We start from the raw sequence: 14,778 nt of genomic DNA on the forward strand, positions 1-14,778 counted from the left end.
GGTTCTAGTACAGCTGCTGACCTCGCTGCCCTCTGGACATGCTGGGAATGAACGGCCAGATCTGACACAATGTATCCTACTGTTATTCAGTCACAATGCCATAATGAAACTGTTTCTGAATCAGTCCCTAGCACAATGCTTAAATGAACTACAACCAGTCTATCTTAATTTCTGGAGGATAAAAATACATACATATATTATATTGCAGTAGCCTAATATTTCTATAGGCCTACTAAACATTTCAATAAGTCTACCTATATTAACCGAGTTCCCAAGGGGGCTTTTTCTACCACGCTACACTTAGAGCTGTCAGCAAACAGTTGTTGAATATTTATAATAAATTAAATAAAAAAGTGTTTAATTACTTGCGCAGGTGACAGTGGGTAAAACGTAGGGCAAGCCTACTCTGTATATCAACTGTGAAGTCTCTGCAACGCGCGTCGATGTTCTCCAGCGCATTAGACCAACATTCACCATAGCGGGGTTGGGCCGCAAGGTTCCGAACCCTCTGCAGCGCCGCTCTGCCTTCAGCCGCAACGTTAGCAGCTGTTTCTGCGTCACGGCACGACGACCATGGTAAACAGACGCAGAGAAGACACAAAGTCCACATTTCCGACACACCAAAAAAAAAAAATATATATATATATATTATTTTTTTTAAAGGTCACCTACAAAGTCAGCAATCAAGTGTTACGGTAGGAAATCAGACAGGGGGAAAAGCAATCAAATGAGGCAGGCAACCCTATTTCTTGAGGCCTACATCCAAATAATCACGGCACCTGACCAACTGAGCTAATTGATCAGTTTAGTGATTGCCTAAATTCAAACACACTCGTGCCCGCTTTGCCTAAGGCATGTTAAGACAAACTTCATTGTTAGAACCATATATATATATAATAATAATAATAATAAACGATATGGTTATAACTATTAACTTAGCCTTAAGATGCTTTTGGAAAACTGGGCCCTGGTCTTCGAGGTTAAGTGACAAAGCTGAAGTGCCTGATGCAATCCAAGACCAGGGTTGGCTGTCAGGTTGATGATGTCACCTGTAGTAGAGGTTGCAAAGAAGGCAAACAATTAACCAGTCCAATTAAAGCTGCACCATAATCAATGGGTATCTGGTGAGTTCAATCTGATCATTTGTCAGTCATCGGGGTTTGGGACTACAAGCAGTGCAGAGAAGAGGAAAACGTTTAAATTAAACTATTTTACCTGTAATTCATCACTTGCATGTGTTTAGAGCTGAACAAATGCAACTGTGAATGGGAGACAGATTGTCAAGGAACGCTATACTGGGGATTTTCTGGTCAGTTTCACCACCCCGACATTTAACACCAGTGTATAGCCTGCCTGTACATTCAGTTTTGCTGTGCGATTATGTGTGTCATGTGTATTTTCTGCAGATGGAGATAGTAGCCTCAGCTCAGAGTTCACAATCATTTACATATATACAGCGTAAGCCAACTTCTCTCGCGAGATCCAAGCGCTTATGCGATGGGTCTTATAAAAGTGTTCCACGGATCTCGCGTGATTACGCCACCGACGGCAGTGGAATTGAGGCAGGGGGCGGGGTTCAGAGAGGTACCCATGAGATGTTTGGAGACATTTTTATCAAATTATTTATTTAAATAAAAATGGCCGCCGTAGAGAGCGGAGAGGAGAAACTGTAAGTGTGAATTACATGTATTCACCATTTAAATGTCGAGTTATATGACTGCAGGTCTTTTTAAAATGTATTGCTGTATTTAACTAAAGTAATGTGGTGTATTTTAGTTCTGAACTGGTCAGCAGGGTAGCTTACTGAAAGAAGCGTTCTGAATACGTCACCAAGTTATAGCTAAGTATTTCCCTTACTTTACAAGATCATGGCTGAGCGAAGAAATTCTCCGTTAGCTAACGTATGTGGTTGGGGGGGGTGGGGGTGTGTGTGGGTGTGTCATTTTCTGACCTCACTGAAAACAGAGCAGTAGATGTGTTAAGATATTAACTGTCAAAATAGATTTGTCCGCATCCTCCACCCTCGTAACCAATTTGGCATGCTGCTAACGGGCTGGCTAAATAGCGGTAGCTGGATACATTGTAGCGTCAGCTGGTTACATACCTTGCCATTTGACATGGTAATGTGGCAACAAAGTAGCCACAACATTGCTGCGTTTGTTATGATAATGCTTTTTTTTCTACAGAGAAAATATCCTAGCGAGGTTTCTGGTTGTGACGACTGGTATCATCTAGCTAAACGCTGGAACTAGCTGACATGAGTTGGCCCATTTTCTAGATTAACTAATACTCATGTAATGAAGCAATCAAAGTGTTGTTTTTATTGCACGAAGGACTGAGTGCCGTGGTAGAAAAGTACAGTGATATACCGTCAAAAAATATCTCCCTGTATTTTTCTTTTTCTACACTGACGTCTGGTAATGAAATATTCTAGATGGGACAATTTTGAATAACAAACAAAATGTATGGGAACTATTGTTTATATGCATTTAAATAAGTGTTGCTGTGTAGATCATGATAAGGTGTGTGTGTGTGTGTGTGTGTGTGTGTGTGTGTGTGGACCATGTGCAGTTCATAACATTTCAACCATACGCATCTCTTGCCCCAGTGGCTTCCCTGGCTGGCTGCATCATTCTATATGCCTGGTATTGGGCTTGGTTTAGACGAGTTCCTCAGCCAGTAGGTTCATGAGTCCAGTCCAGGTGCATTTTCCAAACTTCTAGTCATGTAATATGTTTCACTATGGGAAGAAACAACAACAACAACAATCCCCAAAGTGATGTTTTTTTTACTGCACATTTGTGAATTAATGTAGGTTGGGGGGGGGGGGGGGCAAGCTGAGGTTCGAAAACTTATCTGGGACTTTGAACTCTTGTTTCAAATGTCTTATCAGCCAAAGATAGCCATTCTCCATATTCTGATCTGATAGCCTAAGATGAGATCATGCCTCTGCTCTGCCTCTTCCCACTCATGACTAATGTTTTCTTCCACAGCAGTGAGGAGAAGAGTGAGGACGGCAACCAGAACCGGAGCTCCAACGACAAGGACCCTAAGACACACAGCAAGCCCAAGAAGGTGAGGAGGGATGTGGAGAAGGAGATGCTGGAGTCTTCATCCCGTCCTCCTCCAGCCCAGCAGCCCTGTTCAGACCAGGAACAGCTCCAGCTAGCCGATGCTGAGGCGGGGCCCTCGGAGCCCATGGTCGCTGCAGCTGGCGAGGCCTCGGGTCTCTCTGAGTCCTCTCCTTCGCCCAAACAGAGGAGGTCCATCATCAGGGACCGAGGTCCGCTCTACGACGACCCATCTCTGCCCCAGGGCTGGACACGTAAACTCAAACAACGCAAGTCTGGGCGGTCCGCCGGGAAGTTTGACGTCTACTTGATGAAGTGAGTAGGCTATGATAAGAGAGCCTTATCAAATAGTGTCTCTTAAAAGCATTGTATTATTCTACCTTTTATTTCAACAAGGGAACACAGACTGAGACCAAGGTCTCTTTTAACAGCTGGGCCCTGCGTATACATGTTTACACATACAGTTTAGGTACAACGATTAAGAAACTACAACGAGATCAACAACAAAAACGATCAGAGATATCACACAAAACGAATACAGCAACAGATTACATTTGCACACCGGGTATTCCCCAGACAGAAATGATTTGATATGATAATACTTAGTGTGTTACAGCCTGATCTCCTTTAGGAGTGACATAAAATCCTTCAAAATGTTGTCGGTTTCATCCCCTTTTTGATATAGCTAATGTGACTGAACTGTATAAAGAGTGTTTCACGGGACTGTTTTCAGGTTTAGGGAAATACTTCAATTTGTACATGCATATATACATATGTACATACATGTGTGTATATATACACATACATACATAAACATACAGCACCAGTCAAAAGTTTTGCCACACCTACTCATTCAAGGTTAAAAAAATTATTATATATATATATATTTTCTACAAAGCTGTCATCAAGGCAAATGGTGACTACTTTGATGAATTTTTTTTTTTGGTTACTACATGATTCCATACATGTTATTTCATAGTTTTGATATCTTCACTATTATTCTACAATGTAGAAAATGGAGAAAAACCCTTGAATGAGAAGCTGTGTCCAGACGTTTGACTGGTACTGTATATAATATTGGTTCCTACTTGCCCAGACGCCCACCCACTCTTTATTCCAAGGACACTCACTTTAGTCGATCTCCAGAGGGATGAACATTTAATCTCCATCATATACACACTAAATATTTCAGACTTGTGTTTACAGAAAACACGTTAACAGATCCGTTTACAGTTAGAATGGTTTGGTTTGATCTGTATTTCAGCCCAGAGGGGAAAGCTTTCCGATCCAAGGTGGAGCTGATCGCCTACTTCCAGAAGGTTGGGGACACCACCACCGACCCCAACGACTTCGACTTCACCGTAACCGGGCGTGGCAGCCCCTCCCGCCGCGAGAAGAGACCCCCGAAGAAACCCAAAGTGGTGAAACCGTCGGGGAGGGGCAGGGGCCGGCCAAAGGGGAGTGGAAAGCTACGCCCGGCTACGGAGGGTGTGGCGATGAAGCGTGTGGTGGAGAAGAGTCCTGGGAAGCTCCTGGTTAAGATGCCGTTTGGAGCGTCCAAGGCATCCGAGACAGCTGGGCAGACATCGGAGCTGGTCGTAGTCACCAAGAAGCGCCCGGGACGGAAAAGGAAAGCGGAGATACCACCGCAGACTGCTCTGAAAAAGCGGGGGTGTAAGCCGGGGTCGGGGGTGACTGGGTCGACGCTGTCAGCAGCTTCTGGTGCGGCGGGTTCCAGTTCTTCTTCATACGCAGCGGCTGCTATCCTCGCCGCAGAAGCCAAGAGGAAAGCTCAGAAGGAGTCTTCCGCTAAGCCGGTGCAGCAGACCGCTCTGCCCATCAAGAAACGCAAGACCAGAGAAACTGTTGAGGAGACTAAGGAGACTCCAGCCATCACCACGCCACTGCTCGGGGCAGGGGGTGGTGGTGGTGGTGGGGCAGGAACTGTGATGGGGACAGGGAATGGTGATGGGGCAGGAACTGTGATAGGGATGGGGGCAGGGAGTGGTGGTGGGGCAGGGAGTGGTGGTGGGGCAGGAACTCTGATAGGGACGGGGACAGGGAGTGGTGTTGGGGCAGGAACTGGGAGTGGTGTTGGGGCAGGAACTGGGAGTGGTGTTGGGGCAGGACCTGGGATGGGAACAGGGAGTGGTCAGGCTGTGGTGGCAACAGAAGGGACAGAGCAGGGGCACAAGCTGCCAAAGAGTCCAGGGAGGAAGCACAAGGACAGTCCCCTGGCAGCAACGGTTACCACGGAGACCAGTGGTGTGTCTGAAAGGTGGTCCAGCGGAGGCAGCAGTAGTATCACTACTCCAAAGAGCCACAGCCACAAGAGAAAGGAGCGTACGCCGCACAAACACCATCACCACCACCGTCACCATCACACACACTCCTCTGTAGTGGAGGATCATCCTCAACCCTCCCAGCGGCCCCCTCACCACCACTTTCCCGGCCTGACTATGGGGCTGGTCTCCCATACAGCCAGGTCCTCGGTGGGGCCAGGGGCCCTCCAACAGAACAAGCCCCAGGACCTGAGCACCTCCAGGGGACCCTGCCGGGCCAGCAGCAGGCCAGAGGGCCAAACCACGACCAGAGGAGAGAGGGGAGAGGTCAGCTCGGGTGCGGTGGTAGTCGTGGGAACGAGTGACACCAGAGGCAACAGAAATCGAGCAGACGAGGCAGCAGGGACAGTGGTAGGGAGGGATTTGAGAGACATTGTACCCTCCTCAGCAGTACCGAGGCCCAGCCGAGAGAAGACGGTCTCTGCTGTGTCCAGGCCCAGCCGGGAGGAGATGGTCTCTGCTGTGTCCAGGCCCAGCCGGGAGGAGATGGTCTCTGCTGTGCCCAGGTCCAGCCGGGAGGAGATGGTCTCTGCTGTGCCCAGGCCCAGCCGGGAGGAGATGGTTTCTGCTGTGCCCAGGCCCAGCCGGGAGGAGACGGTCTCTGCTGTGCCCAGGCCCAGCCGGGAGGAGACGGTCTCTGCTGTGCCCAGGCCCAGCCGGGAGGAGACGGTCTCTGCTGTGCCCAGGCCCAGCCGGGAGGAGACGGTCTCTGCTGTGCCCAGACCTAGCCGGGAGGAGACGGTCTCTGCTGTGCCCAGGCCCAGCCGGGAGGAGACGGTCTCTGCTGTGCCCAGGCCCAGCCGGGAGGAGACGGTCTCTGCTGTGCCCAGGCCCAGCCGGGAGGAGACGGTCTCTGCTGTGCCCAGGCCCAGCCGGGAGGAGACGGTCGAGTCTCGGACACCGGTCACTGAAAGGGTTAGTTGACTGTATGGTAGGACCCCTGTCTGTAAGGAGAAAAGGAGCCGTGTGGAGGAGCAGTGGGTTTTATGAGACAACAGAAAAGGACGTGTACATGGAGACACAAGGCAGCTGCTGGTTGATTGTTCTTTCTGTGGGTTGGGCTGTTCATCTGTTTATTGACAGGTAGCACAGCTTAATGGTCAACCCACAACAGATTGCTTCCTGATAAATGAACTTATTATTATTATTATTATTTTTCTTTCTTTGTTTGGTCATTGTCTTGTTCTCTGTTTTGCTCTTTTAAAACCTGTTGTCATTCGACCCATCCAACCCGACCCAGAAGCCTTTGCTTAAAATCTCACAGGAAGTGAAGGACCTACACTTCCGGTGCCATCATCAGACGGAAACCATGGTAACCACGATGATGACTCATGAACCTCAATCATTCAGTTCTTCACTGTGGTTTTAAGATAGCGTATATAAAATTTAAAAAACAAAAAAACAAAGGCATGTGTCCTGTCTGTAGTTCGCTCACAGGTGGTCTTTTCCAGCGTTGTGGCTCGAAGCAACACAACACACACAGGTCATACAAGCTTCCACTGCATCTTCTTCTGTTGTAGCATCCTCTGTTTACTGCAGTACGCTCAGCGTCCAGTCCATCGACGCTTTGCGCTACGTCCCGTAGGGCACCCTATTCCCTAATAATACGATGCTTTTGACCAGAACCTTATGGGCCCTGGTCTAAAGTAGTGGGCTGGAAGTAGTACACTGAATAGGGAATCATTTGGGACACAGTTGGGTTTCCAGTCCTTGCTCTACAGTCAGCATATTAATTTAGGTGACATATGTTTTCCTCGTTGGCCTATATTATGTGGATGCCAAGTCTTCTGTGTGTGTGATGTCGATCATCTCCTTCTATATACAGTCGTCTGACAGAGCAGCCTATTCCCTACACGGGGAGAGACAAGTATTCTCCCAAAGCAGGCTGGAGTTTTTTTTCCCCTTCCACTTCACACAGAGACAAGAGGTACTTGATGATCAGAGAGATTATGATTAAGTTAGAATGTTAATGTGGCCCAGGCAGCAATAGGGCTGAGTATATAGGATGTTGATGGGGCCCAGGCACCAATAGGGCTGAGTATATAGGATGTGGCCCAGGCAGCAATAGGGCTGAGTATATAGGATGTGGCCCAGGCAGCAATAGGGCTGAGTATATAGGATGGGGCCCAGGCAGCAATAGGGCTGAGTATATAGGATGGGGCCCAGGCAGCAATAGGGCTGAGTATATAGGATGTGGCCCAGGCAGCAATAGGGCTGAGTATATAGGATGTGGCCCAGGCAGCAATAGGGCTGAGTATATAGGATGTTGATGGGGCCCAGACAGCAATAGGGCTGAGTATATAGGATGTGGCCCAGGCAGCAATAGGGCTGAGTATATAGGATGTTGATGGGGCCCAGACAGCAATAGGGCTGAGTATATAGGATGTGGCCCAGGCAGCAATAGGGCTGAGTATATAGGATGTGGCCCAGGCAGCAATAGGGCTGAGTATATAGGATGGGGCCCAGGCAGCAATAGGGCTGAGTATATAGGATGGGGCCCAGGCAGCAATAGGGCTGAGTATATAGGATGGGGCCCAGGCAGCAATAGGGCTGAGTATATAGGATGTTGATGGGGCCCAGACAGCAATAGGGCTGAGTATATAGGATGGGGCCCAGGCAGCAATAGGGCTGAGTATATAGGATGGGGCCCAGGCAGCAATAGGGCTGAGTATATAGGATGTGGCCCAGGCAGCAATAGGGCTGAGTATATAGGATGTGGCCCAGGCAGCAATAGGGCTGAGTATATAGGATGGGGCCCAGGCAGCAATAGGGCTGAGTATATAGGATGGGGCCCAGGCAGCAATAGGGCTGAGTATATAGGATGGGGCCCAGGCAGCAATAGGGCTGAGTATATAGGATGGGGCCCAGACAGCAATAGGGCTGAGTATATAGGATGTTGATGTGGCCCAGACAGCAATAGGGCTGAGTATATAGGATGTGGCCCAGGCAGCAATAGGGCTGAGTATATAGGATGGGGCCCAGGCAGCAATAGGGCTGAGTATATAGGATGGGGCCCAGGCAGCAATAGGGCTGAGTATATAGGATGGGGCCCAGGCAGCAATAGGGCTGAGTATATAGGATGGGGCCCAGGCAGCAATAGGGCTGAGTATATAGGATGGGGCCCAGACAGCAATAGGGCTGAGTATATAGGATGTGGCCCAGGCAGCAATAGGGCTGAGTATAGACCTTCTCCAATTATTCCTGAGGCTGTATCCCAAATGGCACCCTGTTCCCTGTATAGTGCAGTAATCTTTACCAGAGCCCTATGGGCCAGCCTAAAGTAGTGTACTACAAAGGGAAGGGGGTGCCATTTGGGACGGAAGACGGAAGCTTTGAAATGGAAACCTCTTGACGCAGACATAACTTCCTATCTGAATGGTTGAGGTGATGAAACCCCAGGGTTTTAGAGGCCTAGATACACCAATGATGTGTGGTGGCTCACAATCACTTTGTTCACTTGACGACAATGTTCACCAAGTGACTAGGTGTTGCCAGCAGTTTGATGACCTCTACTGAAAACAGGTTGAATTTTCTTTCAAGGCTTTAAGAATTCAAATTCTACTGATCAAATCAAATCAAATTTATTTATATAGCCCTTCGTACATCAGCTGATATCTCAAAGTGCTGTACAGAAACCCAGCCTAAAACCCCAAACAGCAAGCAATGCAGGTGTAGAAGCACGGTGGCTAGGAAAAACTCCCTAGAAAAGCCAAAACCTAGGAAGAAACCTAGAGAGGAACCAGGCTATGTGGGGTGGCCAGTCCTCTTCTGGCTGTGCCGGGTAGAGATTATAACAGAACATGGCCAAGATGTTTTGGAAGCTGTGTCGTCCTACAGAAAATAAATAGGATTCATTTAAACCTATACGTTTACCCCAGTAACATGAATTAGCCAGTAAAATTGACAATTTTTACCCAATCACTCCTAAATGGAACGGTTTCCCCACAGTCGGATAGGAAGCTAAAAAGCACAACAGGGACCCAAGACATGATTATGGACGCGCCGTAGATTTCTGGACCCCAGTCCTGTATTTTGTCAATACCTATCAGAAGTATTCTGATATTTAAATTATTTCCAAAATAACATAAATAACCCAACCCCACTGAAGGAATTTGTTTTTCTGTGTTTAGGAAAAAAAAAAAAAAATGTAATGAATTTATATATATAATTCTGTTTTAAGAATTATTTTAAATTAGAAGATGTATTGTTTTGACCAGGAACGTGTCTGTAGGACTTATATCATCACCCAGACTCCTCTCTGCATGCAACAGGACGAGCCTATTTATCCGTGACTTCATCAAACTTGGTGTTAGGCTAGTGGGTTGTCTTTAGTTTAAACTCACAGGTGGGTAGTCAAAAGATATGGCGGGGGGGGGGGACTACTCTTGTCACTGGTGTCGCCAGTGACATCGTCGCCAGATTTCAAATGTATATTTTGGAGTTCAATCAAATCTGCAGTGACCAGAAACCAGAATCTCTGCGCAAACATAGCAAGCGTGTTTTGAATACAACAAGAATGAAATCTGTTTTGTCAACCCCCCCCCCACCACCCCATTGGACAATGTCTTGCTAATTCACATTAGATAAAACCATGCATTTTTCTTCTGGCTCATAATGAATTCTAGCCTACGCTCAATCCCTCTTGCACAAGTACTTCCATCACTGTAACGCCCCTGTCTAGAAAAAACAAGTACTTCCATCAATGTAACGCCCCTGTCTAGAAAAACATTGTTTAAAAGAAACTTTTTTTAAAAACGTGTCCTTGCACGAGAGATCTATTTGTTAGTGACTTTTTAAAGTGTAACATAATATGATAGTAGCTATATTCTCATTTACTTTAATGCACCAATATGTTAAACCTGTAATACTCTTGTCATGTTGTTGGCAGTATGTGGCTGTTACAGTAGAGCAGGCCTGTTTAAAGTAGTTTGCTTAAACGGTAGTAATCAGTTTTGGCACAACACCAGAAATAACAGACATTTTTATTTTATTTTATTTTTTTAAAATCTGCACTAGAATTTTCTCCTTCTAGATCGGATGACTCCGGTCTCCCACCTTGCATTAGGAATATGTCCTATATCGACCAGAGATTCAGACCAATGTATACACCCTGTGGCTTGTCCTCCTCAATAAAATGTAAAGTGTAGACAATAGTTTGGATGTGGCCCATTTCTGTCCTCCATATATATCCCCCTCTTCCTTTCCTCTAGTGACTAGGGAGGTGTATAACTGATGATAATCTCTCACAAAGGGCTATGGAATGTCTTCAGATTCACAACAGCTAGGCCAGTTGATCTGAACCCTGACGTGATCACACTGTCTGCATTTTATTTTTTACAGCTGGATGTTCTGATACAAGTTGTGGCATTTCTCCCCCTGAGTGACCCCAAGTACCACTGTCTCTCTCTCGCTCTCTCTCTAGATTATCAGTCGTAGCTCCTATTCTATTCAAATGCCCTTTACATATAACTAAGCTGTACTGTGCTGGCTCTGATAGGGTTCTTTTCAGCACAGTTCCAGCAACAATGACATGGTGGATGTGTAACTAGGCCAGGCCAGTGCAGTTTGTGTCAGCTCAGCTGGGCTCAGTAGTGTGAAAGGGGTTTAACAATACCAGGGTCTGACTCGGGTCTTCAGTAATATGTCTCCCCTGGTCCAGAAACCTAGAGGTGGAGGCTAGAGGAGGATACGGGTCAGTCAGTAACACCACAGTTTGAAGGCAAAATATACATATTTCGTTTGCCATTTTCACGTTTTTTCTTCTTTAATGAAGCAGAAATTAGTGGAAGTAAATATCAAAAGTAAAATGGAAAAATGTACCCATTGGTACAGTACCAGTCAAAAGTTGACACCTACTCATTCAAGAGTTTTATTTTTTTTACTATTTTCTACATTATAGAATTATAGTGAAGACATCAAAACTATGAAATAACACACATGGAATAATGTAGTAACCAAAAACGTGTTAAACAAATCAAAATTATATTTCATATTTGAGGATCTTCAAAAGTAGCCACCCTTTGCCTTGATGACAGCTTTGCACACTCTTGGAATTCTCTCAACCAGCAATATCACCTGGAATGCATTTCACTGTCTTGAAGGAGTTCCCACATTATGATGAGCACTTGCTGGCTGCTTTTCCTCCACTCTGCGGTCTAACTCATCACAAACCTGATGCAGCCCTCCATCACTCTCCTTCTTTGTCAAATAGCCCTTACACAGCCTGGAGGTGTGTTGGGTCATTGTCCTGTTGAAAAACAAATGATAGTCCCACTAAGAGCCAACCAGATGGGATGGCATATTGCTACAGAATGCTGTGGTAGCCATGCTGGTTGTTTGCCTTGAACTCTAAATAAATCAGACATTGTCACCAGCAAAGCTCCATCACACCACCTCCTTCGTGGTGGGAAATACACATGTGGGGATCATCTGTTCACCTACTCTGCGTCTCACAAAGACACGGCGGTTGGAACCAAAAATTTCAAATTTGGACTCAGAACAAAGGACAGATTTCCACCGGTCTAATGTCCATTGCTTGTGTTTCTTTGCAGCAATTTGACCATGAAGGCCTGATTTACACAGCCTCTTCTGAACAGTTGATGTTGATGTGCCTGTTACTTGAACTCTGTGAAGCATTTATTTGTGCTGCAATTTTTGAGGCTGGTAACTCTAATGAACTTATCCTCTGCAGCAGAGGTGATTCTGGGTCTTCCTTTCCTGCGGCAGTCCTCATGAGAGCCAGTTTAATCATAGCGCTTGATGGTTTTTGCGACTGCATTTGAAGAAACTTTCAAAGTTCTTGAAATGTTCCAGATTGACTGACCTTCATGTCTTAAAGTAATGATGGACTGTCGCTTCTCTTTGCTTATTTGAACTGTTCTTACCCTAATATGGACTTGGTCTTTCACCAAGTAGGGCTTCTTCTGTATATTACCCCTACTTTGTCACAACACAACTGATTGGCTCAAATGCATTTAAGAAGGAAATGACTTCCACAAGTTTACTTTTGACAAGACACACCTGTTAATTGAAATGCATTCCAGGTGACTACCTCCATGAAGCTGGTTGAGAGAATGCCAAGATTGTGCAAAGCTGTCACGGCAAAGGGTGGCTACTTTGAAGAATCTCAAATATAAAATAGATTTGGATTTGTTTAACACTTTTTTTTGGTTACTACATGATTCCATATGTGTTATTTCATAGTTTGGATGTCTTCTCTTTTTCTACAACGTACATTTTTATTTTTATTTTTTATTTTATTTTTTAATAAAGAAAAACCTTTTGAATAAGTAGGTGTGTCCAAACTATTGACTGGTACTGTATGTCCTGAAATCCTCTCATTTGTGATAAGTGTGGACTTGAGGAAAGTGAATGAATCTCTGTCTCCATAGGAACAACATTGATGGCCTGGGATAGTGCCTTGCTTTGGTGGATTTACATGACATGCATGTACAGTATATTTTGTGGCCTTTGATTAACATAACAATATTTTATCCCAATAAAACTAAACTAAAGGTCAAAGGAAAGCAGTGGATGACTTGGACAATTCACTAGCCTGGTCCCAGATCTGTTTGTGCTGTCTTGCCAACTGAACCACCATTGGACTTGGCAACATGGCCCAACCGGATCTGGGACCCTGCTACAATTTCACAACGAGGATCTAGCATTTCCTTAAATCAGTTGAAGTTAATACCAGGTCATAGCATGTGAATAACAGGTCATAACATGTGAATAAAAGGTAATAACACGTTAACAGGTTAAAACATGTGAATAACGTGAATAGCAGGTCATAACATGTTAGCAGGTCATAACATGTTAACAGGTCATAACATGTTAATAACAGATGGTTATTACACTTCAATCAGATTGTCTGTTTTGACTCAACCCTCATTCAGTATGTAACCTGTAGTTGATTGTGATGTATGCTTGTGTCTTGTTCAATGAACATTTTACATTCAAATAATAAATCCCTTCATTTTTTTCTATTTGATTTAATTAAAGAAATATCCATCGATGTAGAATGTAATTTCATGGACACAGCTAGACAGGTGTTTGATGTGTTAGCATGTGGTTAAGAAGAACTAAATAACTATTTCAGTTTTTTATATTTATGAAGAAGGGGGGGGGGGGGGAGACTGTGCCAGGGACTTTGTGTTTCTTTCGGTGATGGGAGATGTGTATTACTTATCTCTGCTCCAGATGTTCGATTGAACTATTTCAGACATGGTAGCTTTGACAATGCTGTTTAAACTCTCTTGTCTCTTCCACCAAATCACTGCTTTTAAAAAAAGCAATAGCCTAGCGCATTAAGAAAACAGTGAATTTACATTTTACTTCATTATTAAACTTATTAACTGCTTAACATTTCTCCCCATACTTTGAAGGTGTGATAAGTAACATTTGTACGACTTGCATGATGTATAGCATTAAGCTCAACGACACCCAAGTTATTTATTGAATGACAATTCAGGTCAAAATAAAAACAGACTTTGATACAAATTCAAAAATCCACTGTTGGAGAAGTTAACTGTCTATTTAACATAGTCTTGTGCCTTGAAGTTGAAGTACTAGAATTTATACTGTGGTCAATGTGTTTTTTTATTCCAAGTCCTGTATTTGCCTCTTGTTACTGTTCTGCGCTTTGAGTGTATAGATATATAAAATATTTTATTAGTTTGATAATTTGCCTGCTTTTTATTTTTCATTTAAATTGTGTTTAGAGGAACTGAGGACTATAACAGGCAATAACGAATATGTCATAAGACCTTGTGACAATTTAAGAGGTTTTGTTTTTTCGTATGTTGTTTTAGCACTTTTGGGGGGGGGGGTGTTTTAACATTTATTTTTATTATTATTATTATTATTATTCACAAATAATTGGTGATCATTAGCCTGCCTTATTCCTTCCAACCATGTCTTTTTATGAAATAATATTTAAATCATGGCCAGTGTATGAAATACAAAAATTTAAATATCTGCACTTTATGAAGTATGTTGCCTGACAGGACGCTCATTACCCTTTTCTATGGATTTTTTTACCTTTGTCTGAATTAGTCATTTTATTTTTGATATTTGTCCATTTAGTTTCAACTAGTAATGCAAAAGGGGATGAGTAGTCCTAAACGTTAGCAGAAGTGTTTTAAATGAAACAATCCCACGTTCATGGTGTCAAGGGTTATAGTGTATTATTATGCCATTTCCAGGCCATGTCTCTGCCTTCCTGAAACTGAAAAGCATAGTTTGTGTCAACTTTTGTAGTAATGTATTTGTTTGTTTGATTTTGCTCCTATGTAACAAACATACTAGTAAACAACATATATCTACGGCGTCTTGTGTGTAAACATTCTTTGTTTGTTCATTCATTT

The 14,778-nt window shown here is 44.4% G+C and overlaps 1 protein-coding gene across 1 annotated transcript; it reads left to right on the top strand.

The window, feature by feature from the left end:
- Window positions 1-1,637: 1,637 nt before the first annotated feature.
- LOC135503850 (methyl-CpG-binding protein 2-like) lies at window positions 1,638-14,741 on the top strand. Its single transcript, XM_064922016.1, has 3 exons — window positions 1,638-1,669; window positions 2,994-3,386; window positions 4,336-14,741. Exons 1-3 carry the CDS (start codon window positions 1,638-1,640, stop codon window positions 6,335-6,337), a joined length of 2,427 nt encoding a protein of 808 aa, XP_064778088.1. The 3' UTR covers window positions 6,338-14,741.
- Window positions 14,742-14,778: the final 37 nt, after the last annotated feature.

This window comes from Oncorhynchus masou, chromosome 18 (assembly GCF_036934945.1).
Source record: "Oncorhynchus masou masou isolate Uvic2021 chromosome 18, UVic_Omas_1.1, whole genome shotgun sequence".
Lineage (NCBI taxonomy): Eukaryota > Metazoa > Chordata > Actinopteri > Salmoniformes > Salmonidae > Oncorhynchus > Oncorhynchus masou.

Excerpts from the sequence above, each read along its gene's own strand:
- LOC135503850 (XM_064922016.1), top strand. The coding sequence starts at position 1,638 with ATGGCCGCCGTAGAGAGCGGAGAGGAGAAACT. Across the intron at positions 1,670-2,993 it reads GAGAGCGGAGAGGAGAAACT|CAGTGAGGAGAAGAGTGAGG; the intron begins GTAAGTGTGAAT and ends TTTCTTCCACAG. Across the intron at positions 3,387-4,335 it reads TTTGACGTCTACTTGATGAA|CCCAGAGGGGAAAGCTTTCC; the intron begins GTGAGTAGGCTA and ends TCTGTATTTCAG.